The following is a 27,016-nucleotide window of genomic DNA, read 5'->3' as shown; positions in this document are numbered from 1 at the left end:
GAAGAAACTTATGAATATAGGTGAGAATTTTGATCTGAGAATGACGTGTATCAAATTAGAGAGAGATAGAATGTGGAGTGAGAAGTTTACATCAAATACAGTAATTATGTGAGAGAAAAATCTGAAAAATGAGAGAAAAAGATAATAAATAGCGTATATAGTGGCTTGGAAGTAGGAAATACCCAAAATTAGATATTTACTATAGGATACGTTGGAATTAAAAAAGTTTGAACACTAGAATAGCTTTAAAATCTTTTAAACGTTGAATAATCAGCAAAAATGAGCGGAGACAGACGACGCGTAGGCCCATATTGTGTAACCGACTAACCGTCCATATGAGTATAAGTTTTAAACTCATATTTTTAAAAAAACATTGATCTTTGAATTTATTAAGTTGAAATTTTGGATTGTCTTTCAAACTTGAGATTTATTGTTTTGAGTTATAGACCAAAAATTCATGTTATATGACAGTCTTGCTATTTGAAAAGCTATACAGTTTTTTCCTACCATTTTATAATTTCAAGATATATATACCTTTTTATTACCAAAAAAAAAAGATCGAGCAATTTATTAGAGCCCGTTTGGGCATAAGAACTTTTTCACTTCATTTTGAAAAACTTTTATTTTTTTTTCGAAATCAGTATTTGGCCATAAAATTTTCCATTTTCGCTTGAAGATGAATTTTGAAATTTTTCGACAATTTGAATAACTCCAAAAAGTTATTTTTCAAAATTTTAACTCACATCGCACACAAAACTTCAAAAATAACCCAAAATTATATTCACGTCCAAATACAACTCTAATTTTTAAATATTATTTTCACTTAATTTTTTTGTTTTTTCACTTTTTTTTTAGAATTTTACAATTTCTATGTCCAAACGCCCACTAAAATTTCCGAAGGACGGAGTAAGTTGAGTTCAAAACTTAACTCAATTCACGACAAAGAGTATCTTCAGCCACGCGCCACAGTTCCACATGTCAGCTAACTCTCGGCCTCCATAGTTTCAAGTTTCAACTGAGTCGTGTCGTACGCTTTGTACTTTCCGTCAGTCTTAAACAGAAAGCGCATTATCCATGCACTGCTCCTGCGCGTGATTATTAATCAGATACTTAGATTTTTTCTTTCAAGATAATGGATGAGGTCAGTTAAAGAAGCTTTTAGAGTTGAAGACCTTTCTATCGTAAGTTGGGCATCTCCCACATTTGCCTCGTTTTTAGTTCCTAAAATGATGATTTCCCCATTTTTAAAATAACTTATTCCAGTTATTCTCTTATTTTATTCCCAAACTTTTTTATATTCTTTCATCTTTTATATATTATATTATTATCTTTCATTTTAATTTTATTTATAATTTTTATTAAATAAATTCCATCTTTTATTTTTATTAATTTGTAATTTTCATTAAAATAACTCCATAAAATTTTAAATAATATAATTTGTAAGCAATTATTATAGATTAACTAATAATTCAAATAAAAGTGAAATCATTGCAACATCTAATATTTTATATTCGCACCTTTCAATTTTAGCAACATCTAATATTTTATATTTGCACCATTCATTTTTTGAGATAATTATATATTTTTTGTACAATTATAACTTATAAGAAAATTAACCTACTATTTTACATAAAAATAATAAATGCACAAAAATTAATTTATCAAAATTATACACCAAAGTTAAGATGTAAAATTAATATTATAAAGACATTACATAAACATAATTAGGTATATATAAAGAGATAAATTAAAAGATTAAATAATAAAATAATAATAAAAAAGTGATAAATAGTAATGGGGGAAATGAATAGTGTACCCCATATTTGAGGGAACACTATTCATCCCCTATTTTGGGGACAAAATTACTCCAAAAATTGCCCCCATTACAGAGAATTGAGGTAAGGTTGGAGATGGCCTAAAGATGTCCTTTCTCACCTTCTAAAATTATACTCCATTTTAGTTGTTATGGTACCAAAAATAAGTGATTCAAAATATTTATTATTTTAAAAAAATAAAGAAAATATTAATTATATTTTTCTATTGTGTCCTTAGTATTAGTTATTTTTGAAAGTAAAGAATAATGATTACATAGCATAGAAAACCTAAATGTGAATATAGAACTAAGGTAGTCTAAAGGGCAGGAGCATATCCAAGATTCAAAGTCTATGAGTTCAACTTTAAGATTTTTAATATATTTTTAAAGCTATGAGTTCAGATTTACTATTTATTTCAACTTTAACGAATTTTTGCATATAATTTTATACCCAACGTCAATAGTTTTGGGTTCAATTGAACCCAATAATTTTACCTTACGTCCGCCCCTGCTGAAGGGCAGTCTGTTGCAAGACATCTCGCGTTCACGCAGGGTTCGGAGAGGGCCACACCCCAAGGGTTATATGATGTAGACAATCTAACCTAATGTAAGAATAAATAACTGTTTCCACAATTCGAACCCGCAATATATAGATCACTCGAAGACAACTTTAACATTGCTCTAAGGCTCCCATCAAAATAAGGGTATAGACTATAGTAGTGTGAAATATAAGATAAGTTGCATGTTGTTGCAGGTTAAAATACACTAATAATAGGAAAAAATTATATTGTTAAGTGTACATGAGTTAAATCCCAATAATAATATTACTAACCTGAATTAGGGGTCAGTATAAAGAAATACTCACTTGTAAAATAATAGAGAGGGATAACCAACCACGTCTGTGGTGTAGTGGTAAGTATTCCTTTATCTTTAACCAAATATCTTGGATTCGAGACTTGGATATGAAGTCTACCTTTGTATGTGAGCGCTTTACCCCAAATATAAAACTTTTCGGCGCGAATCTAAATTTAGTCAGCCCCAATGGGGTGCGGGACACTGGGCGAGAAAAAAAAAAAGGTACCCCAACAAGCACGGAAGTGAGTAAAGGGGGAGGGGCACAGAGAATCTAGAAAATGTGCTACAAATACCTATGTGTCTTTCATTCACTTCCTCAAAAGCCCAGAAAATCTTTTAATATTATTATTCTTTCAGATTAGATACGCTGTTATATAACTATCAAATATAGCCAGCCAATTGGGTAAAGAAATGATTGAAGGTGAAAGAAAAAGTATATGAGAATAACAAATAGACCACATGTTGACATTTTTTAAGTCATTGCAAAGACTTCATTTTTCTGTAGAGAGAGAAAAAGAAAGAGAGAGAGAGGAATAGAGAGATCTTAATCTTATCTGGGATCTCTCTTACATGTAGCTTTCTTCTATTGATCAGTCGAAGGGTACTTGTTTTTTCATATGTTTTTTTTTTTTTAAATTGAATTCTTGGTTGTGGATATGATGTTTTTGTTTTAAGGTTTCTCGATCAGTGACAGCACAAAGGTTGTTGGGAGGAATTAGCAGAAAATTTTTGAGGTAATTCTTTACTTCTGTCAGTTCTTCTATGTTGTTTAATTTTTTATTTTCTTTTTGCTGTTTTGAGCTTCCAGTTGGATTTGTTCTATATGTTTTGATTACTAAAAAGGAAGAAAATATAAGAGAATTGGAAAATTTGGAGTGGAAATTTTCTGCTAATATTTCATACATTTGTTGAGTAAAATTGAACAAGGAATTTTTTTTTTCATGAAATATAAGGAATTAATTTGTTTGACCAAAGTCAAGATAGGCCATAGATTGCGTTGTCCTCATTTCCAGAAATTGACTTGAAAATTTAGTAATTTTATTGTTATTTACTCTATTTTTTAGGTTACCGTATTAGAATTACTATAGACAGTTACCTTATAGGACATCTCAACCTGGTGTAAAAAATGTGTACACTGTTAAAACTCTTTCCTTTTTAACCCCTCTTTTTCCTGTCAATTTTTTACTTCTTATTGATATACTTTGCGGTGATAGAACCCTTGTTACATTAGCTAGAAATATTATCAATACAATGCAAAAAAATTGTCTTGCAACAATGGTAAAGTTGTCTTGTGTGACATATAGATCACAGGTTTGAGCCGTAGAATCATGCTTGCATTAGGGTGAGCTGTCTATATCACACCCCCTTGGGGGGGGCGTCCTTCTGTGGATCCTGCATCAATGCGGGATGTTTCGTGCACCGAGATGTCTTTTTTTATAATGCAGATAAGTGCTGATAAAATTGGGAATTTTTTCAAGCAAGTATACTGGCTCATTGAACTGAACTAAATTGGATTGTCTGCTTTCTTTATTGAGCTTGTCACTGTCATAATCTCTCCGGAAAATATGTTCTTGATTTTTATGGTCTAATTTAGAGTTCTTTAGTGTTTTTCTTGGTGTTTAATCATTTTATTACTCGAATCATATTTTTTCCACTCCTTGTATGAGTGCAGGAATGGGAACTAAAATACAATGCAAGACATATTTGCCAGGATTTTGCTCCATGAGTGATCTAAATAGCAACGGAACTAACATCCCATGGCTCGTAAATCATGAAAACAAGTCAAGGAAAAGAAATCAGTGCACTGACTCGTTTTTGTCGCCGCAACCTATTGATGGATATTTTGAATGTGACAAAGAAAAAGTGAGGCAGACAATTTTGAAGCATGAGATAGTTTTCAGGCATCAGGTATTCAGACTCTTAATCATGTTCTCGCTCAAATTGTTTCATTTTCTATGAAGGGCTAACATAAAGAGATCATTTTTTCAACATTTTATATGCTGTAATGTGGTTTACTGATGCAGCTCCAAGAACTCCACCGGCTTTATAGAAGACAAAGGGATCTAATGAATGAACATCAAAGGAAAGAAATGCTTAACCATCCAATGAAGACATTCCAGTCAATTCCTTCATCGTCTCATTTTCCTTCATTGGATTCTATAGCTGGTCAGCTATCGGCCACAGACACTGCTAAGAATCAATCTTCTTTTGATTTTATGGAGAACGATAGTAGGTCGAGTCATTTCTCCTCCCAGCTCACTAAAAGTTCAAAGGAATGTGAATCTCACCAGCCTAGTAGCAGTTTGTTCCAAAGGAAAATGTTTGACTCTAGATTTGTAGTTGATAGGAGCGTAAATAACGAATGGGTATTGCCCTGCATTCAAGGGAACCCTGTTGAGGGAACTAATAAGATGCCCCGAAGTAGAGATGCAAAGACACCTATTGCCAGCGCTTTAGAATTTCATTCTGATGCTGATCTTAACAGAGCTAGTTCCTTAAAAGGAACTGATGAACTAGCTGACTTGAATAAACCTTTACCACTTGAAGAAGCTTCTCCGTTGGTGCCGGATATCAATATAAATAGCATTACTTGCCTCGATGATGACATCTATGACGGGGGGAAATTCTCTCCGAAGTCACTCAAGGAAAGGATTGGTGGAATTTTCCTCAACCACCCGCCTCACAAAAATGGAGAAGAGCAGTTAACTTCTAAACTAAATGCTGGTAAGATTACTTTCATGATGTAAACCCTTCTTTTCACTTTTCAACTTTATTAGTAGGCAGCCGTGAAACGTATTAATTGTCACGGTTGGTTTTTACTTTCCATTTCTCATTTTATATAGTAGTTTGACTAGACAAGGAATTTTAAGTATTAATTTGACGTATACATTACATGAGTGGTAGTGGAACAAAATATTCAATAATGGTTGAGAATTTATCTTCGCAGAAAAAACTTCACATCGATGTTCAAATTAGCAAAAGTTGTGAAAATTGTATAGAGCAACATTACTAATGGAATGGTGTCAAAACATTTTTGGTCCCAAAATACCGAAGAGGTGTTAAATAATTGGAACAAATGGAGTAGTAGTTTAGGCAATCCTGTGATATACAGTTGCCAGACCTATTTTTTTGCTTACTTCCATGTACTTCAGAATGTTATCCATCTTATCCCACTCAAACGCCATTATATGCCTTATATGCAGTGTGTCGACTACCTGATTTAAAGGGCAGAAAAGATTTGTTGATAAGTGAGTATGCCTCGTTTAAAGGGCAGAAAAGTTCTGTTGATAAGTGAGAATGCAGCAATTTTAGTTTTTATTTGAACTGCTGTGTTTGATGTTAATATCTTTCTATTGCCACATATTTTGATCTCATTGCTACTTCTTGTTTCAGAGAAAAAGCAACGTGATAACGAATCTTCTGGAAGACTTGAAACTGCTGAAATTTTACCTAAAGCTTTTCAGTCACCGCAAGGTCATCAACTTTTCAGGCACTCTCTCTTTAAGGAAACCAAGACAGAACACCAGAGGAAGAAAACAATTTTTGGTGTAGAAATTCATGAAGAAAATCAAATGCAATCTGCTAGCTGTTCCAATGTCCAGAATGCCACTCATAAATCTCCACCACTTTCTCAGAGTTATACTAAACTCCTGCGAAACGTTGCGTCTTGTCAAAACAACATGCATATGAGGATTGACAGGGAAACTTCCTGTGTGTCTCGAACTGAAGCGTCTGGAAAAGCGCCGGTATCTGGAGATTGTCAAAGGAAGCAGGAAAATTCCCGAGAGACATTGCCTTGGTTAGTGGTGAAATCACAAAAAGGCGTAGAGCACACTAAAGGGAGGGAAAATTGTTATCACTTAAATCTGGACTCCTTGCAGAATAATTCTCAGCTGTTTTTCAGACAAGAAGACACAGCTGTCAATTCCTCTCAAATTATAGATCAGAGGCAGGGATCCATATCATCGAGATCTATTTTTGAAGTTAGTGACAGCACTAAAATAAGGACAATTTTTGGTGTTCCAATTTTCAGTGCCCCCACGGACTCGCATGCAGAAAGTGGGCTCTCAAACACCGCTTTTCCTAATGTTGACAATGTTACTGCCACGAAAATTTCAGGAGACGAGATTGTTTCTAGAAGTCAGGTGGAAGCCAAGGATTTTCTTCAAGAAAAGGGACTAAATGGTTGCATTTCTAGTCTAAGGCATCAAATTGATTTGAACTTGTCTTTAGATGAAGAAGAGGCTCCATCTGCACCTTCTCTTCCTCGGGCTGTGGTGAGGATTGCAACCACTGAGATAGATTTAGAGGCTCCAGCAATTCTTGAATATGAAGCGGAATGTGGGGAATCTAAACATACATTAGAAGAATCTAATAAATCGAATGAAGCCGCCATGAGGCTTGCTGCTGAGTCTATAATCTCCATCTCAATGTCCGGTGCAAATGGAGAAATGAATGATGCGTTGCAAACTGAAACTAGCGACTCCCTCAAATGGTTTGCTGAGTTGGTCTCCTCTCACTGTTGTGTTCAACAAGAATCCATTGCTACAGAGATTTGCTCAGGTACAGCATCTGAGTTTGATGAGGAATCCATTCCCATTGGCTTTGATTACTTTGAGTTTATGACACTGAAGCTGGAAGATATGAAGGAAGAAGAGTATTCCTATAAAATGCCGACATTGGAGAGCCAAAACAACGAAGAAACAGTTGCCATTACCTTACCAAAACGGCCTCGAAGAGGGCAAGGAAAAAGGGGAAGGCAACGGAAAGATTTTCAGAGGGACGTTCTTCCTGGTCTTATTTCCCTATCTAGGTATGAGGTGAACAAGGATATTTTGAAATTCGAAGAACTGTTTAAAGCAAGTGGATCCTCTTGGCAGTCGACCATGTCACATAGGAAAACTGGCAAGAGTGGTAGGGGAAGGAAGCGTTTAGCAAATGCCGATCCCTCCCCAACAATTCCTGCAGATTGCCCACCTCCAGTAAACCAGCCTTGTTCTGGTGAGCTGGGGCTTGAGGAAAAAAGCCTAACCGGTTGGGGAAAAAGAACGAGGCGCTTGCCAAGGCAGAGATATCTAAACGGTAATCTTGCTCTTCTTATGAAGCAATGTTAATGTGTGGATTAAGTGCACATCACGGTTCAAACCCCAGACAAAGAGCGAGCCTGATATTTTAGTAGAAAAGGGTTTTGAGTTTCAATTCTGTTCTAACCGGCCCTCGAGGATTTTTCAGTTATCTCAAAATAATGTTGAGGAGGGGGTTTGTGGTGTGGAATGAGCACCAAGGTTCTTGCAGCTTCCCTAAAGGGATCTCATGACACCATTAGAGCTTATTTTTGTACATTTCTGTGTAAAACTTAAATGTCACTTTCCCTGCTTCCATTACACTCTTGTAAGAGCTTATTAATAATGCTACTTTTTTTTCCCCTTAAAGTGATTAATCTAATTTGAAATGAAATGCAGGTTGGTGGCCATGTTGGGTGGAATCTCCTTTCATATTCTTCTTTTTCCTAAATTCATGTTTTTTATTTGTTACGTGAGGTTTAGAAGATGTTATATTTTTCCTGATTGCCTGAAATGAAAGATTGAAACTTCATGCTTTTTTGAACGTACTTTCCGTTCTATAGATGGTCACATGAAAAGATACATTTCAACCGGTCTAGCAAAGAGGTGGAGCGAAGATTTTGAGTTTATGATTTATGAATTCAAGAAAAAGCAGCTTATTGGGTTTATTATATATATTAACACGAATACAGGTCAGCAAAAGACATGCTTGAATTTATAGGCGAATTCAGAATTTAAAGTTTATGGATTCCTTCAATGATCTCAAATTTATAGACAATAACAACTTAGTTCACAGTCTGCACGAAAGATGCAAACTTGATTATAGATATGCTCAAGCATAAAACACAAGAACCAAAATTAGAAAAAACTTATATATTAGGAACCAATTTTCTTTTTTCTGTCTATGTCACTAATTGTATCTTAAACCATCACTTTTGTCAATTAATGATCTAACGACCCCCAACATTTTCTAAATAATATTAATCACATTTTTCATCGATGACTCTGGCATACCTGCCAATTAATAGTGTTGTTTTGATTTAACTTAAAAATTACTCCATCTCTCCCAACATGTATGACACTATCTTAATTTCGAGATGTTCCAAAATGTATGACTCTATTATTGTAATAGTATAATGTCACATAACTTTCGCAAAATTTTATATTAATCAAATATTTGCAACAAAATCAAATTTTAATACAGGTACAAAATTTTTTCCTTTATACTATCTATTACTTAATTTTTTTTTTTGCCCGCCAATTATACAATATACTAGTAAAGAGTTTCCCCCGTTGGCGGGAGGCATTTGCATCTATACTCGTTTTTTGGGTCACATTTTAACTTGTGCCCGCTTTGCAAAAAAAATTGTAAGTGTACCCACTTTTTCGCATAACTTCAGCATACGGGGCTGAAGTAGCAAAGACAATCACGCAAAACTTCAGCATTCTAGTAGATGGGACTGAAGTAGCAAGTGTGCTGAAGTTTTTGTTTTTGTAACTGGCGAACTTTAGCTCTAGAGCTGAAGTTTTTGTTTTGTAACTGACGAACTTCAGCTCTAGAGCTGAAGTTTTTGTTTTGTAACTGGCGAACTTCAGCTCTAGAGTCTTCTTCCCTTCATAATGATACTGTCACGAAAACATGAAAATAGCTGCTTTACTGTCACATAAAGCATTCAATAGCAAGGATACCTCATCTTATAACTCTCTAATCGGACCAATTATTTAGATGATTAGTTCAACAACTAAACCATCCAAAGGAACTATTAATAGATATTTGATAAAGCAAGAAACTTTTTAACAATTTACATAAACCAATATGCTGTTGCTAATGCCATGCATTATCAAATAGGATCTGTTGCTTCGTCATTTAACAGATCATCTATTGCCACCATTCAATCAAGCAAGGACCTTTAGTCACGGACTTCAAAAAGAGGTTGAGGGCGGATATAACTTTGAGGAGGAGAAGGGAGAGGAGAAATGAGCCGAAGTTATTTAAAAAGTGGGTACAAGTTAAAAGTTTTTAAAAAAATCGGTATAGATTAACTGGGGGGACCAAATAGGGCGCCCCGTGCAATTTTTACTTTCTTCATTTATACATTTGCATATTTATTCATTCATTGTTGACCTATTCACATAAATTCACATCTCATCTGAGATTAAATAAAATAATATCTAACTTAGGGGTCGTTTGGTTGGAATACGGCTTATGTCGGTATAAGTTATGCTGGGGTTAGTTATGATGAGATTGTTGTTTATTCACTGTTTGGTATGTTGTATTAAGAATGACAATTGCATAATTTCTAAGAAGAAGATATAAGTTATATCGGTGCTAATTACCCCACCCTCTATAAGGTATAAGTTATCCTGGTGTTAAAATTAACACTGGGAAAACTTATACCTAATTTGCTAACCAAACAAAGTATTAAGATGGTATTACATTTTTATACCACCCCTATACCTTCTTATACCTCTTACCAAACGACCCCTTAGTATAATGATACAACTTTTGCAACATTAAACTTATATTAACCGAACGGTCCTTAAAAAAAAGTATAGAGTGATTCTGACATATTTAGTAGAAAATATTTCCTTCCACTCAGAGAATAAAACTGGCAAGGTTATTGTTTTTTTTCCTTTAGTTTTCCTTCTTCACCATAATTTCGTAAAATGAACCTAATTTATTTTTTCACTTAATCCATGACTGACTTTGAAAACATACATGAAATAAATTAAGTGGTCGGAAATTTTATTACATATATGTTCTCATATTTAAACACATCATTTTTTTGTTGACATATGATCTGACACTGCCATTTTTTTAAAAAGCCAAATACTTGATACTAATATATTTTCACACACTGTAATATTGTTGGAATTGAATTATAGCGAGTGTGAGGTATCTCAAATTAAAATTTGTATTCTTAATTTGGCGAAATAGGTAGCTTAAATTTGCAAAATAAAATAAAAACCCCGATAAAATTTCTTGTTTCTTGTCGGAGAGCTATGCAAGTAATTCTATTTTAAGATTGACTTGATTCAATAATTGGGGGTTTTACCTAGGACATTGGTTAAATTAAACAATTTCTTTATCTTTTTCCATTTAAATTGATACTTTTTACTAGTTTCTAATTCTGGCAAACTTTGCAAGGGCAATTTTTTTCAATTATTGGAGTACAATATTAGGTTGTAACAATAATGTTGTACAGTTAGTTTTAAGGAAGTGCCTCTCAAAGGTTCTTTTAACACGACTCAAACAGGAGAAAAAGAATAATTCGAATAAAAAACATAGTGGCTTCTAATTTTGAACAATATTTAGTTCAGTAATTCATTTTCCATCTTGAACTTATTTTTTTTTTTACAATTACCACAATAAAGAGAAAGGTAAACTTTTATTTGAGAGGAAGAAGTAAAATACATGACATCAACATGAAGAAAGCGCACAAGGAAGTCAACATAGAGCCCGAAAACTTTATTATACTCCATATTTATTAATTTAAATGACAGGATGAATAATCGAGACCTACAATTAGATATACAAAGTTAGATAGTGCATTTAGATACCAAAACCACGTGTCAGTGAGTCCAATTAGCAAAACAAAAGGCTGCAAATGGCTATATGTGCAATGGAATTTTAGTTGAGCCCACTTTTTCCAAAGGGGGTTGTGTTGCACTTCTTGGGAATCGGAAAGGAAATCAACGTTAGTGGTCCAGTGCATTTTTCCAAGAAGTAAGGGTGTTCAAAAAAATTCAAAAACCCGAACCAAACGAAAAACTAAATTAAACCGACAAAAAAAATCGATACTTTTTGATTTGGTTTGGTTTTGATTTTAAAATTTAAAAACCGATCAAATTTGGTTTGGTTTTGGTTTTAATTAAAAAAATCGAACCAAACCGAATATAAGAGTAGCTATTTTAAATTTATTATTACACCTATATATACGTATATTTTTATACAAAGTTTTAAAATTTTTATAGTAAATATTAATCGTTTGCACTTTTAGTATAGTTCTTTACCTTTACATTCTAGTTTAATTGGTAGTTTTCTTTTGTTAAGTGTAAGAATCTATTTCATGTTTAAAATAATAATATTTTTAATTGAGTCCTTAAATTATTCATCACTATTTGATTCAATTATCATCAATATATCTTGGTAAATAATATATTTCTCAAAGGGCAATTGATTTGATAGTGTTACGTTGAAAATGTGATCGTCGAAATGTGTGTTTGGTAGTGTATGTCTTATATTTAAGAAAAAACCGACAAATAACCAAAAAAATCGAAAAACCGACATAAACCGAATCGAGAAAAAACCGACATAATTGGTTTGGTTTGGTTCTAATATTTGAAAAACCGACTTACTTGGTTTGGTTTCATTTTAGGAAAAAACCGATCCAAACCGAACCATGAACACCCCTACCAAGAAGGGAAGGGTGAAATTAGATTTACAATTGGTCGTTGAAAAATAGCCACAATTTTAAACGTAATCGAAATTTAGATATTTTTTATATAAAGATAAATTTGAACAAAAATAATGTTCAAAATCCGGAAACTATTTCAGCATAATATACTGGAACTCCAGTATATTGTACTAAAGTTCTAGTATAATATACTGGACTGGTATAATATACTGGACTTCTAGCATATTATACTGTACCGGTCCAACATATTATGCTAGAAGTTCGTACACAGGTGCACAAATCTCCAGTATATTATGCTGGAACTTTTTGTGTTGCAGCAAAGTAATGGCTATTTTTCATTGACTTTACAAATGCTGGATATTTTTAAATTACCAGTCCGAAAACTGGCTAGACCATGCTATTTTGACAGAAGGGAAAGGTACGTACAAATCCTACAGGTACAACAACAGTAAAACATAGATAAACGCAAAATACCAAAAATACCCCATGATAAAACAGGCATATTGACCAAGAGTTGCTTGTATTTCCTCTTATTAAGAGGTAGTAATAAGTCAAATGAATATGCTAAATTTATTATCTCATTAAACCGTGTCACATAAAATGATAAAGGCATTGTTTACCGGTAAAATGGTACGGTTGAATTTATACATAATTTATAGATAAGTGAATCGATTTGATCCAAAAATAATAAATGAATAAGATAAAAATATAAGACTTAGCCTTGAAATTGAAATAAAATGACAGATATCTTAGTCCGAGGCGCAGAGCTTCCGGAGGCAGTAAAGACAATATAAATAAGCAAGAAAGTAAAATATTATTAAGCTTTTGATAGAATATGATGTATGCTTGTTTGAAAATTCGTCCCCTTACAATGATAATAGAGCTCACTATTTATAGTTACATCTAGGGAACAAGGTCCTAGAATAAAGCTCCTCTTAAATGACAATTATGAGAGCCATTGAAGAATATATAATGTTGGACACTGAATGCCATATTCTTTGTAACGGATCATGTACTTAATGCTATAGAATATTTTCCATTGAATGCTACCGGATGACAGACATTTATTTTACATTTATGAATATCATTCTTTCCGATGACAAGCGATATCATTGCCTTCGGGTCCGACTATATTCTGTCTTCGACTCCATGTGTTGCTTTCTCATGCGATCATTAAATATGAACATATTTACCCCATACAGATAATCTCCCGGCTTTCCGGTGGCGTAACTTTGTGTCACCGGAAAGTTGGTAGAGATACCTTTCTTGGCGGGAAATTCTCTGACCCCATCTGAAAAGTTTCTGACGGTTGATTAGACGCGCGTCTCTCCGCATTTAATGCCACGAACACGCGTCATCCCACGATTTAACATCACTTTTCCCGGTTATGATGGCCATGATTTTAGCCATCTATTCTTTTACTTATACGCATCAAACTTCTTCATTTACACTTCCTACTTCTCCAAACTTTCTCAATCTCTCTTTATTCAACTCGTACTTTGTCTTCAACATTTCTTCAACCTTCTTCTTCAGAGAAACTCTTCTTTCTTTTCTGATAAAAATGGCTTCTTTTTAAAAAACCTTAATTCCTCAAAGAACAAAGATAAAGCTCATGATGCTACTCCTCCTACGGTGAGCTCCATCATCCCAAGAAGTCTTGTCACAACTAAAGACTTCGAAGAGAAGTTTCCTTCCGCTAACCCATGTATGTGAGTCGTTGAATCCATCTTTCTTCTTCTGAAACAATACTGGTGCGCCGAAAGGTGCCTTTGATGGGCGAATGTGACTAGTATCCACCAATTCTTTCAATTGTTTCTTGAGCTCCTCTAGCTCGGGCGATGCCATATGATATGGGGCAAATGCGGGTGGCTTAGCCCCTGGCTCCAACTCAATCTTGTGATCCACCTCTCCCCTAGGCGGCAAGTGCTTAGGCAATTCCTCGGGCATGACATCTTTGTTTTCCTCAAGCAACTTCTCTATGCAAGGCGACAGTGTCTCTTGAAAACTCTTGTCTTCTTCTAGGCTTGCAATTGTTGCCATGAACGTCGGCTCCCTCTTCTTGATCCCCTTGAAAACTTGCATAGCTGAGAGATGTGCTTGGATCTGTCCGTGTGGCATAGTCACTGTAGGTACCATGCAAGCTCCTTCTCGCTCCATAACCAAGAGACGTTGGAGGTAGGGGTCGATCAAAGTATGACAATGTCTAAAGAACTATTGCCCCAGTATAATGTCAAAGATATCCATAGTGGTTACGGTAAAGTTTGTCATACCTTTCCAAGTTCCCAATTTGACACCAACTTCATTAGCTACCCCACGAGCATTTTGTACCTCGGCATTCACGGTCATGACGCGAGAGTTGGTAGGAGAAAGTTTCAATTCTAGTCTCTTTGCGACAACCTCAGTCATGAAATTATGAGTTGCTCCAGTATCCACCATTGCACGAGCGGGCTTGTTGTTGATGGTGAGATCCACGTACTGATTGCTATTCTCGGTAGATTGGATAGCTTGCTTTGTGACAGCACCACATAATTTGATCATACCCAACTGTGTGGTTCCCGAACTCTCTCCTTGTGGCTGCTCCTTCCATTCACAGACCATGGCACTGAGGCTCTTGAGGTCGGGACAATTCCTGAAGCCATGCGGCCCTCCGCATATGTAGCATCCCTTCTTCTCAGCATGTGCCTTCTTCTCGGCGTAGCCCTGACGACCACTCGACTTTTGGGATCTTGAGTCTTGGAGTATTGTTCTTGTATCTCCTTGCCTTTGCCACGGTCTCCCCTCACTTTGTCGTGCCTGAAGTAGTTCTCCAAGTGCCAAAAGAAGTTTTTCACTTCTTGTGCATCACGAACACCTTTGAACACCGGGGGTTTGGGAGCCTCGATCTTGGCCTCCCTCGTCACTACAACATTGATGACTGCCTCGGTCACACCAACATTGACATGCTCCTCGAGTGACTCTATATTTGCCTTCATAGCATCGATAGTACTCGAAGCCTCCATGAGTCTTCACTCTAAGGCAGTGATGGTTTGCCTTAGTTCCATCTCAGTCTGTGTACGTCCCTCCAAGTCATTTCGGATACTCTCAATTTCTTTAAGAGTATGGCCCTCAAGAACGTTAAGGGTGCCTTCCACCTTCCCCAAGCGTTGGCCAAAGATCTCCACGGCGTCCATCCCCACGTTCATCTTCATCACCCACTCTTTACCGAGCGAGACGTCCTCGGGCCGCTCTTGCCAGCAGCATCCTGGATGACGATGGCTTGGTATTGGCAGCGTTAATTTCTCCATCGTTCGTTATTCCCTTAGTTGAAACTTTCGCTCTGATACCACGTTGTCACATCCTTAGTTGATAACTAAGTACACGTGCGGCACTTGACAACTCGCTCACGATCTTGCACAACTTGCTCACGTTCTTGCTATGACAAGTCAGCCTTATTACACTCAAGATCGCCAAGAGAATGAAAGAAAGAACACAAGAGAATTGTTAAAGGAAGCTTTGTATTAGAGAGAACTTTAATTGTTTGCTTGGTGAATTACAAATGAATGGCCCTCTTTATATACTAGTCTCCTAGGGGCTAGTGTGTAAATATTAATTATTACACAAGTCCTTGATATTTACAAGATAAGGGTTTTCTCTAGAATTCTCTACAAGCCTAAAAGATTCCAAGGACTTTCCTAGCAAATCCATAAGGATTTAGGTTTTTTCCTAAGGAAATGTACATACTTCTCTAGAATCTTCTCACAAATGCTAGCCTTCTTCTTATGTAAGCTTCCACATGACATTAATATATGCCAAATGACGCCTATATGGCATGATAACATGGCGGGTCATCACAATTTTCTCTAATATTGTACGACTTCTACTCTTTTAAATGCAAATTTGCATTGAGTTCTTTATAAAGACAGTAAGCTAGGCCGACGCCGTGTTTTTGCCTAATCCACCTATGCATTTATTGAAGAAAAAAAAAATTACCTCTTCCTTTACAAATTTCTTCCAGGCTTTGGTAAATTGCAACGAACGTCTTTCTTTTCGTTTTCTGATAATTTTTTTTTTTTGGAGGTTTTTGAATCTTTCGCAAAAGCAAGAGCTCAAACGGTCTTTGATTAGTTCGCGTTTGCTTTACCTCATGTAGTTCATTAGTGCGTTATGATGATCAATTCTCATGTATTATCGAAGAAAGAACAAAGTAGTAGGTTGAGAAGAATCCAATCCATATAGCAAATTGTTGAATTTAATTAATTCTAAAAAGTTTGATCAGATAGGTTAACATTGGACGTAACCAAATTCTAAAAACAGGACCTTTGAGTGCGCTTTTAGACAGTGGCGGATTTACATGGTGGCAAGCGGTTTAAATGGTTGTTAGCTTCAAGTATTACCTAAGAGGTCTTAGGTTTGAACTCCCTTGGCTCCACAAAATATTTTTTGACTGTTACAACCCTTTTACTAGAAATAGTGACACCACTTATGAAAAATCTTGCGTACGCCACTGCTTTTAGAGTAACAGCTTGTTTGGATAATTGTTATGTATCGTTTTGTAGTATTGTTTTGATGCATACAATGTTTGGATGAATTGTATTATTTTCCGTCATTTCATGATGTCATGCACCAATAATATGAAGAATAAACTTGCAATATTATAAAGAAAAAGTAAGGTAAATAATAAAATAGAATTATTTAATAATATGAAAGAGCAAGATGAGAAAAAAAAAAAAGAACGATGCAACCGCACTAAATCGGTCGTTCCATAAAGTGGTACTTTTCGTCGTTACATAACGACAGATTTAATGATATGATACAATAAAATTTAAGTAACAATCAAAACAAATGTTATATTTAAAGTAACAATATGATACAATACAACAGGTGACAATTATCCAAACAAGATGTAAAATGAACAGGAAAAGATAAAGAAACAATGAACAAAGGGAGGGGAAAAATGAAAGAAAAAAGAAAAAAAGAAAAAAAAAAAGAAAAGGTCCTACCGGGAGTCGAACCCAGGTCGCTGGATTCAAAGTCCAGAGTGCTAACCACTACACCATAGAACCATGTTTAAACAAGTCGCTAAAACTTAGATAGATACCATAATGAAGATTCTGCCAATTCACAGGAGAGAGAATCACGGGATCTTGGCAGTTAGAGGCACGCGTTTCTAGTCCCCCTCTGTTCATCTCAAAAGTCCGCTCTCTTTCCCTGTGATCTCTTCACTGATTAGCAACCCAAAGACGAAAACGAATCAGACTATTCAACTAGTTGATTTCCGATCGGAAAATGTCTCAAAATGTCAGTCCAAATCCGACTTACGACGTGATAATCTTAGGAGCTTCAGGTTTTACAGGCAAATACGTCATTAGAGAAGCTCTCAAATTCCTCAACGTTCCATCTTCCCCCTTAAAAAGCTTAGCTATAGCGGGCCGTAACAGTTCCAAACTTTTCCAGGCTCTCCAATGGGCAGCCCATCCAAAACCACCACCCCAAATTCCTATCCTCACCGCCGACACCACCGACCCATCTTCTCTCCGCCACCTCGCTTCTCAGGCTAAGATCATTCTTAATTGTGTCGGTCCATTTCGTCTATACGGTGAGCCCGTCGTTGAGGCCTGTGCTGATTCGGGTTGCGATTACTTGGATATTTGTGGGGAGCCCGAGTTTATGGAGAGGATGGAAGTGAAGTACCATGATAAGGCTGTGGATATGGGATCGTTGATTGTTTCGGCTTGTGGGTTTGATTCTGTGCCTGCTGAGTTGGGCTTGATGTTCAATTCAAGACAGTGGCTGCCGCCGGCTGTTCCTAATCAGGTTGAGGCGTACCTTAGTCTGGAATCGGACAAGAGAATTGTTGGAAACTTCGCGACGTATGAGTCAGCGGTGCTTGGTGTGGCTAACGCGGATAAATTACAGGAGCTCAGGCGCTCCAGGCCCAAGAGGCCTCGTCCTGCGGTAAGATTTATGATTTCATTTGCTTACTAAAATATCCAATGTAATGATGTCATCTGTGCTAGTTATCTAGTTACAGAGGTAAAATTTTAGTTTATTTAACCACCTTGGACTTCCAAGCATTATAGTAATAGAAAATTGAAGGGCTTGTTAGTCAACAACATAACATGACTGATACACTCGAGTCAAATGTCAACCGATGTGTATGACGATCTTTACAAATTGTTAGTGAAGTTGATAGGAAAGAATTTATGCATCCAACCCAAAAAGCTTTAAGTCTACGCGTGCAGTAGTCCTAGACTTTTATGAACTTTTTTGAAAGTGCACTGCTCATGTAGGACAAATATAACTTTACACCCTCTTTGTGAACTAGAAGGCGGGATTACGAGCATGTGAATGCACTTATCAAATGTTGACTCGATACCATGCGAAAGAATTTGAGCATCCAACACAAAACCTTAAGGCTATGGGTGGAGTAGCTCAAGATTTGTGTGAACCCCTTTTTAAAGACCTTACAGTACTCATGTGAGAAAATATAACCAACATTTATGTGTTAAATCATAAATTTAGATCTGGCTTGCCATACTTTAGGGGTTTCTGGCAACTTCTGCACAGGGGCGGAATTACCTTAGCCCAAGCGATGTCACGTGACACCGCTTTATCGAAATTTTTTACTAAATATGTATATATAATTAAAATGGAAAAATAAAAATGATGAAATTAATGTAAGGTGACACCGCATGACACTGAAGTTTGGTAGCTCATCTGGTCAAGCCATTCACTTTTTTTGATAGAAGTCACGGGTTCAAAACTAAGCAGCTTCACTTTATATCAAAAATTTTCTGCCTCGTCTACAAATAAAAATGTGTTGATGGGGTTTGATCTATTGTCCTCTAAGACGTTGAAAGAGCTTTTTTTATCCAATGTTAAAAGAACATTAATCCAATAGATCAAGAGTCCTATTTGGATAATCTTAGTAATAATAAATTACTTGACTTAGCTCTAAGTTGTTCGTGTTTTTTTTTTTTTTGGTTCTTTCTTCTATCATCTTCTTTCTCGACATGAAATTAATTAAGAATGATTTATATGGTATCAAACGATTGACATCACCTATATAAAATTGATTAAATTGTGACACCGCTTACAAAAATCTTGCGTACGCCACTGCATTCTTTGTAGGGGGAAATTTTAGGTAAATTTAAATGGTCGACTAGATAGCATGAATCAAATGAAATGGAAACAGTTGTACCGGAAGTGTGCTTTTAGCAGGCAATAATCCCTCTTTGATTTTAACCAGTTGACACTTAAATCTTGTATCATGGGACGATGGATTAATATAAAGTTGGATTGTAGATTGTTGTCTGTTCTTATGACCGAAAAACAGCTGGATTGTAATCTGTAAGTGGTATTAAAATTTGACTACTGCCATGAGAATCTCTAGTTTCATGCTTCGTGTTTTCTTTTCTGTTTTCTATCCTCTAATTGAGGCACGCACAGATAAACATCTACAACAAGTAGTTCCATCAGTCTACTTGCCACAGCCAACAACTATTTGATGCCGCACTACTATCTAGTCTTGTGGAGGGCCGATTAGGTGGCTGGGAGTGATGGTACATAGGCTGCAGAGAGGATGCTAATTTGAAAAATGATTTTGTCTTTTAAAAGATTGCATGAATAATGAGAAAAACTAGTGGAATTAGATCTGAATGCAGTGGAAATAATGCAGAGACCTAGAAACGATTATATTCTCTGCCCTGGGAAGGCTTGAAACAACAACATATGTCAAATCGTTGCATAACTTTTTATCTTCACTATTCTTTTGTTCTAAGAGAGAAATGCTGCAGGTTACGAAGCAATTGATCCTTTACAGTTTAGAAGTCAATTGGCCATTATGTGTTCGAACATGTGAATTTTAGTCAAAATCCAATGACAATTATATTAAGGTCGTTTTCCTCATTTGCAGAATGTTATACAAATGTATTTTACATTTGGAACTTTGAGAACCCAATTTAACTGTTTCTGTAGGACGCATGTTGTAGTTAATATTTGATGATGTTGATGAGTATATGGTAAGGATTCATAAACAACGGATAGCATAAATATGTGAATGATGGGGATTTATAAACCTTTTGGTTGATTTCTGGTGGCATAAATGAGTAGATGATGGGGATTCATAAACCTATGATCGATGTATATGACATGTTGAGTATGTAATACAGATTCATTGTTAAATGGACTCTATATATTTGATACCTGCAATATTTGCTAAATATTACATTGCACATGGACATACGTATGTACCACGCAGCTATGGGGACAACATCATTCATGCCTTCCCTATTAAATAACACATTAGATCTGCGAAACATTTTATCTTTCTCACTCTCCATTATTTTCCTGTTTGTCTCAGATTCCTGGTCCTCGTCCTCCTAAAGGTCCATTGCTGGACCACCTAAAGGAAGTTGGTGTTTGGGCTGTAAAGTTACCATCAGCAGATGCAATTGTAGTGCGGAGAACACTTTCATGTTTGGCTGAAAATCCTGGTGGTTTACCTGGTGTTAATGAAAGCACTGAACAGATTGAGAGGAGGGAGGCTTTTTGGTCAACCATAAAGCCAGCTCACTTTGGTGTGAAGATAGCTTCGAAATCTCTGTTAGGAGTTATTCGTTTCATTACAGTTGGGGTTTTCATTGGTCTCTTTGGTAAAACTGGTATCGGCAGATGGCTGCTCCTGAAATTCCCTTCATTGTTCAGTCTAGGATGGTTCAGGAAAAAAGGTCCAACTGAAGAAGAAGTGGCAAGTGCTACCTTTAAGATGTGGTTTGTTGGACAGGGGTTTAGTGACGACAGTCTTGCATTACAAGGAAACAGGAAACCTGATACGGAGATAATTACAAGAGTAATGGGACCTGAGATTGGTTATTTGACAACTCCTATCATTCTTGTCCAGTGTGCCCTCATTTTGCTCAAGGAACGAGATAATCTTCCAAAGGGAGGTGTTTTCCCCCCTGGGATTGTGTTTGGCGCGACAGACCTCCAAGACAGGCTTCAACAGAATGGAATATCTTTTGATGTCATTTCAAAGAACACTATCTAACTAAATGGTAGTTCCGTGCAGTTTTAGTCATATGGGAACATTTGAATTTATGCCAAAGGGCGAATAATTCTACAAATCTTTTGCTTTCTTTGTGTGTGCTCTTCTAATTGTATTTTCTGTAGTTTTATTATGCTCTCTGAATGCCCTAAGGTGTTTCCTCACCATTTTTCCTTCCAAAACTATCTCCAGAATCCCTCTCCATATTTCGTTTTCCTTCTTTAACGTTTTGAGGTAACTGGACAAGATTTATTTTGTTTTGACAATTTGTTGTGGTCTGTCAAATCCTATGAGTATTTTGGCTTTAACAACATACAAGTTCCATTTACCATAAGGTATACATCATTTTTCTTCTGATGGTGCAGATGCATCATTTTTCTTCTGCTTTTAACATTTCGATGAATTTCCTAAGCCTCTTCTCGGAGCTCCCTCCGATTTCCTTGGCCTTTCTGGCCTGATCCCTCACTTTCATAGCCTTAACCTTCATATCAACATCTCCCATCAAGCTTTTCACCATCTCTGCAATCTCCTCACCGTTTACTAGATTTTCCTCGCCCCAACCCCATTCTTTTACCCACCTCCCCAATCCCGACTTCTCCACAACTTCTGCATTCAATTTTTGATCACCATGTTGTGGCCATGCCAGCATTGGTACTCCTGACCAAGCTGCATTCATCACTGAATCCCATTCGCACTGGTTCACGAAAAGTCCAACAGCTGGATGTTCTATAATGGCTTCCTCATACTCCCCTGCTTTCCCTATTTTCCCTTTCTTTTCCATCTCCTCCAGGACTGTACTCCCAAACAACTCCAGAATCTCTTCTTTTAGCACCCAGAGAAACTTATATCCACATATCTCTAGTCCTTTTCTTATTTCTCTTAATTGTTGTGAAGAAATCGGCTCTCTAGTTCCAAAATTAACATAAACAACAGATTCAGCAGGTTGTTCATCTAACCATGGACACTGATTGTCTTCTCCTAGCTTGTTATTTCTCACAGGACCAACAGGAAAAACAAGTGGAAGAGAACTTGTGACTCTTCCTTCATCGAGGGCAACAATTGTTTCTGGTTCAAACCAATCAAAGGTGTTCATAAAAACACCTGTCACTTGAGGGAGAGCTCGAGCATTTGGCAGCAAGTAGGCTTTCAAGACATAGTTTGATGGTGAATCATCCAGCCATGAACGAGGGATGCTTGATTTTTGAACTGATCCTAAACCTGGGATCTCAACATTGCTCGAAACGTTTTCAAATGCAGTAGGATTTTTGGACAACAGTACTGGAAGGTATGCTACAGTAGAGTAAAATTTAGCTGATGTAGTTGAGATAATGTAAAGGGGAATGTTGAGATTAGAAGAAACTTGTGAAAGACTAGATGCAATAATAAACTCGGAGACAATAGCAGAAACTGGTTCATTCAAAGAATCTATCAGAGGGCAGAGCTGGTGAAGGGAGTTACTAATGGCATCAATTTGCTTGATGAAAGGATCATTAATCTTGGAAGTTGAGGTTTTCAGAGGAAAAATATGAAAATCTAGTTGCTTGATTTCAGGGTAACCGGAGAAAAAGCTGGAGACGATGCTCGATTTTGTAGTAGAGATTTCAAGTTTCATTGTGATGAAGGTGATTTTACATTTATGTGAAGCTAACATGGAAGCTAGTTGAAAAATTGGAACCATTTGACCCACTCCCAAACCACTAGGGAGAAACAATATGTGAACTGGCTTCCCAGAGTAAACACTTATGTTGCTCGAACTCTTCAAAACTGATGTAGGGTGCGTGTTGAATTCTCCAAAAGTTGTGCATTTTGTAAGGATCCGACACTGTTGCCGCAAAAAATTTGGAGAGTCTGAGCAAAATTGGTTGACACTAGAATTAGACATCTTGGTGGATTGGCTAGTGCAAAAGGAGGAATTGAAGAATGATTTCTGCAGAAATAGAGGGATTAGCTAGATGCTTATATTAAAGAATAAGGCGCTGCTGCGATCATATTTGTGCACATCATTATCATATTATTGTTTGGGATTCAGTAAAGAGAGAAGAAAAATAATTTAGTACAATTAGGTATTAGTTCACTTTCATATGCTTGTTTTGTAGTTTGAGGAACAGGAAAAGGAATCAACTTTAGTATCTCCACCAGATCACAAAACAATGTCACGCTTCGGTTTGTGGCTCCTATTTTATCTTCTTCTTGTTTCTTGTTTGATTTATACATGGCGAATGTGAATGTTGTGCTTTATGGGCAGCCTAATCTTACCCTACAAACTCAGGGTAAAATTAGAAGTTTCAGGACGGATGTCTCGGAGTTCGAGGTAGAGGACGCTTCCCCTTAGTACTTACTACTAATAAATTACTCACTCCGGTTCACAATAAATGATGAATTTGCTTTAGGCATCCCTGTATAGGTCCAAATTTGGCAAAGGATAAACAAGACGTAGGACGGTGTCGACCACGACACAGCGACCGACGGTCGTTGTGATAAAGGCCGACGATCAAAAGCGGGCAGCTAAGATAAAGTAATAACGATAACTTGAACTTAGAGAGAGACATAAAGAATATATTCCTTCGGATATTCTCTGCGTTGTACTTTTTAAGATTTTTCGGGGAATGTCCCTTATAAATAGGAGGAGATAGTGAACACTTAGGAGATCTGCCTTTTTAAAAACTGAGAAACACATTGTAAAATTAAGAGAAGAATATACGAAAGATTGTCTTATTCACTTTACTCAAGTATATGTTATTCAACCTTCATCCATAAATCTCAAAGGTTCCACGTTCATATCAACTGCATATCCTTTTACGTCGTCAGCGTGAAAAGACACTCAATCACACAATCATTGAGTGACAGTTCCTTTACATTATTGTCATTTGTCATTTCTTGCATTCTTTGCACGTTTATGATATTGCGTATTCTGCCAACCTTAGTATATTGAACCCACTAATTAATACTCCTAAGCTCTTCTCACCATACGAGAATCTCGTCCTATTTTGGTTTGGAATTTATTGAGCTCAACTAAGATTAACTCCATTAATTTGTTATTAATTGGTTTAACATTTATTTGCCCAAACAACCCCATTAAGTAAATACTAAATTCTACACGAAAATAGTTAGTGTGACTAGACTACCCTTCATTAAATGTTGCACCATAGTTATAGTAGTACTTAACTTCTCTTCTCAAATGTGAGGAGAAAATGACTTTTTAGGGATACGTACATAAATGTAATTTTAGAAAAATAAATTGAACTTTTTCTTGATTATATAAATGAACACTTATTTTGGATTAAAATAAAAAATAAAAAATTGATCATTTATTATGAACAGAAAAAAATAGTAATTTAACGGGTCGCTCATCCAAACAAGGAAAAAAATCGTGTTCACCAACGGTTTCTAATTAAGACTTGAAAGGTCCAAGTTGCAGAATATATGCCTCGAACCGATAGTTTTCTGAAATCCGACAAATCCTTCATAATGTTTGTTTGGAGAAGACTGGACTTAATAATTCTACACCTAGAGGTCCAAGACTTGCTTGCATTTAGTATTGCCAAACCAGGGACGGCTCAACCACATTTAATTTGAGGCCTAAACTTTTAATGTAAAGTTATAATACATATTATTATTTGAATTCTAATCTTCTAACTTTTTGAGATACAAGTTGTTAATAAATGTTTTTTATAATCGATTTTCTCTAATTATTTCTTTTCAATTAATAATATAGTCAATTCATTTAATTTTTTTCTTGAGACATTGTTGATCTTAAATAAGATTTTATAGAGCAATAGAAGTAAGTAAATTTTAGAAAAAGAGGTGAGAAAGAATATCAAAGAGAAAGATAAAAAATATATATGGATTGAAAGATAAAAAATATATAGGAATTTCTAAAATATGAGAAGATTTTGGAGAAGAAAAAGATTAACTTGGACAAATTAAGGAAAAGAGAATAATTTTTTTTACACGTTATAATGCAGGGTAAAATGGAATTATCAAATCAACTCAAATTGATACATTGAAAAAACTATTCATCTACCCATTTATAAATAAGTCAAATTCTTACTTTATTTATATATCTAAAAAAAATTCTTTTATATGAAAAATTCTACTTTTGTATTAAAATCACTAGATGTTATTTGTTAAATATCTATAACCCAAGCCTTACTACTACCGATAAGGTAAAAATAGCACGGTATAGCCAATTTTCGGATTGATCATTCAAAAATAGACAGTGTTTCCCAAGTTAATGAAAAATAGCCATTATTTTGCTACAACAGAGATCGGTTCAGTATAATATACTGGAGCTCGGTGCACGTGTGTATGAACTCCAGCATATTATGCTGGACCGGTATATTTTGCTGGCTCCAGTATAATATACTGGAGACTGGAGCATCGGTGCTCCAAACTCCAGTATATTATGCTGGACCGATATACTTGTTGGAACTCCAGTATATTATGCTGGAGTTCTAGTGTACTTATGTTTGAACTCCATCATATTATGCTGGAACTCCAGCATACTTATCCTCTCCAGTATAATATGTTGGAGTTCAAGTATACTTATGCTGGAACTCCAGCATAATATACTGGCGTATTTTCCAGATTTTGAACAGTGTTTTCGCTCAAATTTATCTTTACATAAAAATTTACTAAATTTTGATTACTTTTGAAACTGGACTATTTTTGAACGATCAGTTGTAAATCTGGCTATTTTTGAATTTCTCCCGCCAATAAGTAAAGCCGGCCTTGTACCAAAGCTACTCGTTTTGGCACCTACAAGTGGTAGTTTGATTCGATGTGCGATGTACATTTTATTAGTCCAATAATTGGACTCCAATTTAAAGGTTTCAACTACCAGTATTTGGTTGATATTCATTAATTCCTTTCCATACTTTTCTATGCACTGTACCTCTTTCATTCAATAGGGGTTACTCCATCATAGATGATCCAAAATTTTGATTTGATGGTTTCGATCTATGAGGTTTTTAGCACTCATCTAGCATAGACTTGCCTCCACCTGTCCCGCATATAATATTGAAAAATAATTTTTGTTTTACTTGTTTTTATTTTATTTTATTGTTTTAGCTGAATATATGTAAGATTTATTCTTCATACTACATAAATATACTGCTATACATATTGTATATTTACGTCTTTCCTCCTACCTCATGTACCTTTGTGAATAGTCACCTAAGAGAAAGAGATGGTTTAACATTTACTCCTCCATTGTCCTTCTTTCTTCTTCCTATTAAATTTTACACTGCGCAGCAGTGCTAAAGGAACCCACTTGTTATATTTTTGGGGTCCATTTCCATGTTGAGGTGACCATACAAAACTTTTCTGCAGTACAATATGGACCATTCTCACCTACACTTATTCTTTCTTTATTGTTTTTCACATTTTACCAGCTATCCAGTAAAATTTATGCCTCTTATCCAGTAAAATGGACATTTTTTAAGTATGCTTTATTTTGTTGACCCCTCATCACCCCCACCCCCTCCCCCAAAAAAAAAGAGGTGATTCAATTCAAATTTTGTCGGGCAGTAAAAAGAGCAGCTCGGTGCTCTAAGCTCCCGCTATGCCCGTCAGGGAAGAACCGGATCACAATGGTCTATTGTACGTTGTCTTACCTCGCATTTCTACAAAAGACTATTTTCACGGCTCGAACCTGTGACATCCTGACCACATAACAACAACTTTATCAGTTACGCCAAGGCTCCCCTTCAAAATTTTGCCAAGCAGTGCTACAAAATATAGGATAGCATTAAAAATGAAAAGCAACTACTCCCCCCGATCACTTTTACTTGGTACCTTTTGACTTTTCACGCCCCTTAAGAAATAATAAATGAAGTGTATA

The 27,016-nt window shown here is 35.9% G+C and overlaps 3 protein-coding genes and 1 non-coding gene across 4 annotated transcripts; 2 read left to right on the top strand and 2 right to left on the bottom strand.

The window, feature by feature from the left end:
- The first annotated feature begins 2,870 nt into the window (after positions 1-2,870).
- On the top strand, positions 2,871-8,153 carry LOC107781897 (uncharacterized). The gene is made up of 4 exons (XM_075250446.1): positions 2,871-3,402; positions 4,341-4,576; positions 4,693-5,392; positions 6,062-8,153. Exons 2-4 carry the CDS (start codon positions 4,343-4,345, stop codon positions 7,780-7,782), a joined length of 2,655 nt encoding a protein of 884 aa, XP_075106547.1. The 5' UTR covers positions 2,871-3,402; positions 4,341-4,342; the 3' UTR covers positions 7,783-8,153.
- Positions 8,154-17,119: 8,966 nt separating this feature from the next.
- Positions 17,120-17,191, bottom strand: TRNAQ-UUG (transfer RNA glutamine (anticodon UUG)). The gene has a single exon. It is a non-coding gene; the product is annotated as a tRNA-Gln (tRNA).
- Positions 17,192-17,276: 85 nt separating this feature from the next.
- LOC107781898 (putative mitochondrial saccharopine dehydrogenase-like oxidoreductase At5g39410) lies at positions 17,277-21,356 on the top strand. The gene is made up of 2 exons (XM_016602719.2): positions 17,277-18,083; positions 20,491-21,356. The coding sequence occupies exons 1-2, from the start codon at positions 17,415-17,417 to the stop codon at positions 21,175-21,177; spliced, it is 1,356 nt and encodes a 451-aa protein (XP_016458205.2). The 5' UTR covers positions 17,277-17,414; the 3' UTR covers positions 21,178-21,356.
- On the bottom strand, positions 20,251-23,225 carry LOC107781900 (UDP-glycosyltransferase 13). The gene has a single exon (XM_016602720.2). It carries the CDS (start codon positions 23,054-23,056, stop codon positions 21,545-21,547), a length of 1,512 nt encoding a protein of 503 aa, XP_016458206.2. The 5' UTR covers positions 23,057-23,225; the 3' UTR covers positions 20,251-21,544.
- Positions 23,226-27,016: the final 3,791 nt, after the last annotated feature.

This window comes from Nicotiana tabacum, chromosome 3, assembly GCF_000715075.1.
Source record: "Nicotiana tabacum cultivar K326 chromosome 3, ASM71507v2, whole genome shotgun sequence".
Lineage (NCBI taxonomy): Eukaryota > Viridiplantae > Streptophyta > Magnoliopsida > Solanales > Solanaceae > Nicotiana > Nicotiana tabacum.
This window is presented reverse-complemented; position numbering and strand designations above follow the sequence as displayed.

Bases quoted from the DNA above. Each gene is read 5' to 3' on its own strand.
- LOC107781897 (XM_075250446.1), top strand. From the start codon at position 4,343: ATGGGAACTAAAATACAATGCAAGACATATTTGCCAGGATTTTGCTCC. The intron at 4,577-4,692 runs GTATTCAGACTC...TTACTGATGCAG, and splicing joins AGATAGTTTTCAGGCATCAG to CTCCAAGAACTCCACCGGCT. The intron at 5,393-6,061 runs GTAAGATTACTT...TTCTTGTTTCAG, and splicing joins AACTTCTAAACTAAATGCTG to AGAAAAAGCAACGTGATAAC.
- LOC107781900 (XM_016602720.2), bottom strand. From the start codon at position 23,056: ATGTCTAATTCTAGTGTCAACCAATTTTGCTCAGACTCTCCAAATTTT.
- LOC107781898 (XM_016602719.2), top strand. From the start codon at position 17,415: ATGTCTCAAAATGTCAGTCCAAATCCGACTTACGACGTGATAATCTTA. The intron at 18,084-20,490 runs GTAAGATTTATG...TGTTTGTCTCAG, and splicing joins CCAAGAGGCCTCGTCCTGCG to ATTCCTGGTCCTCGTCCTCC.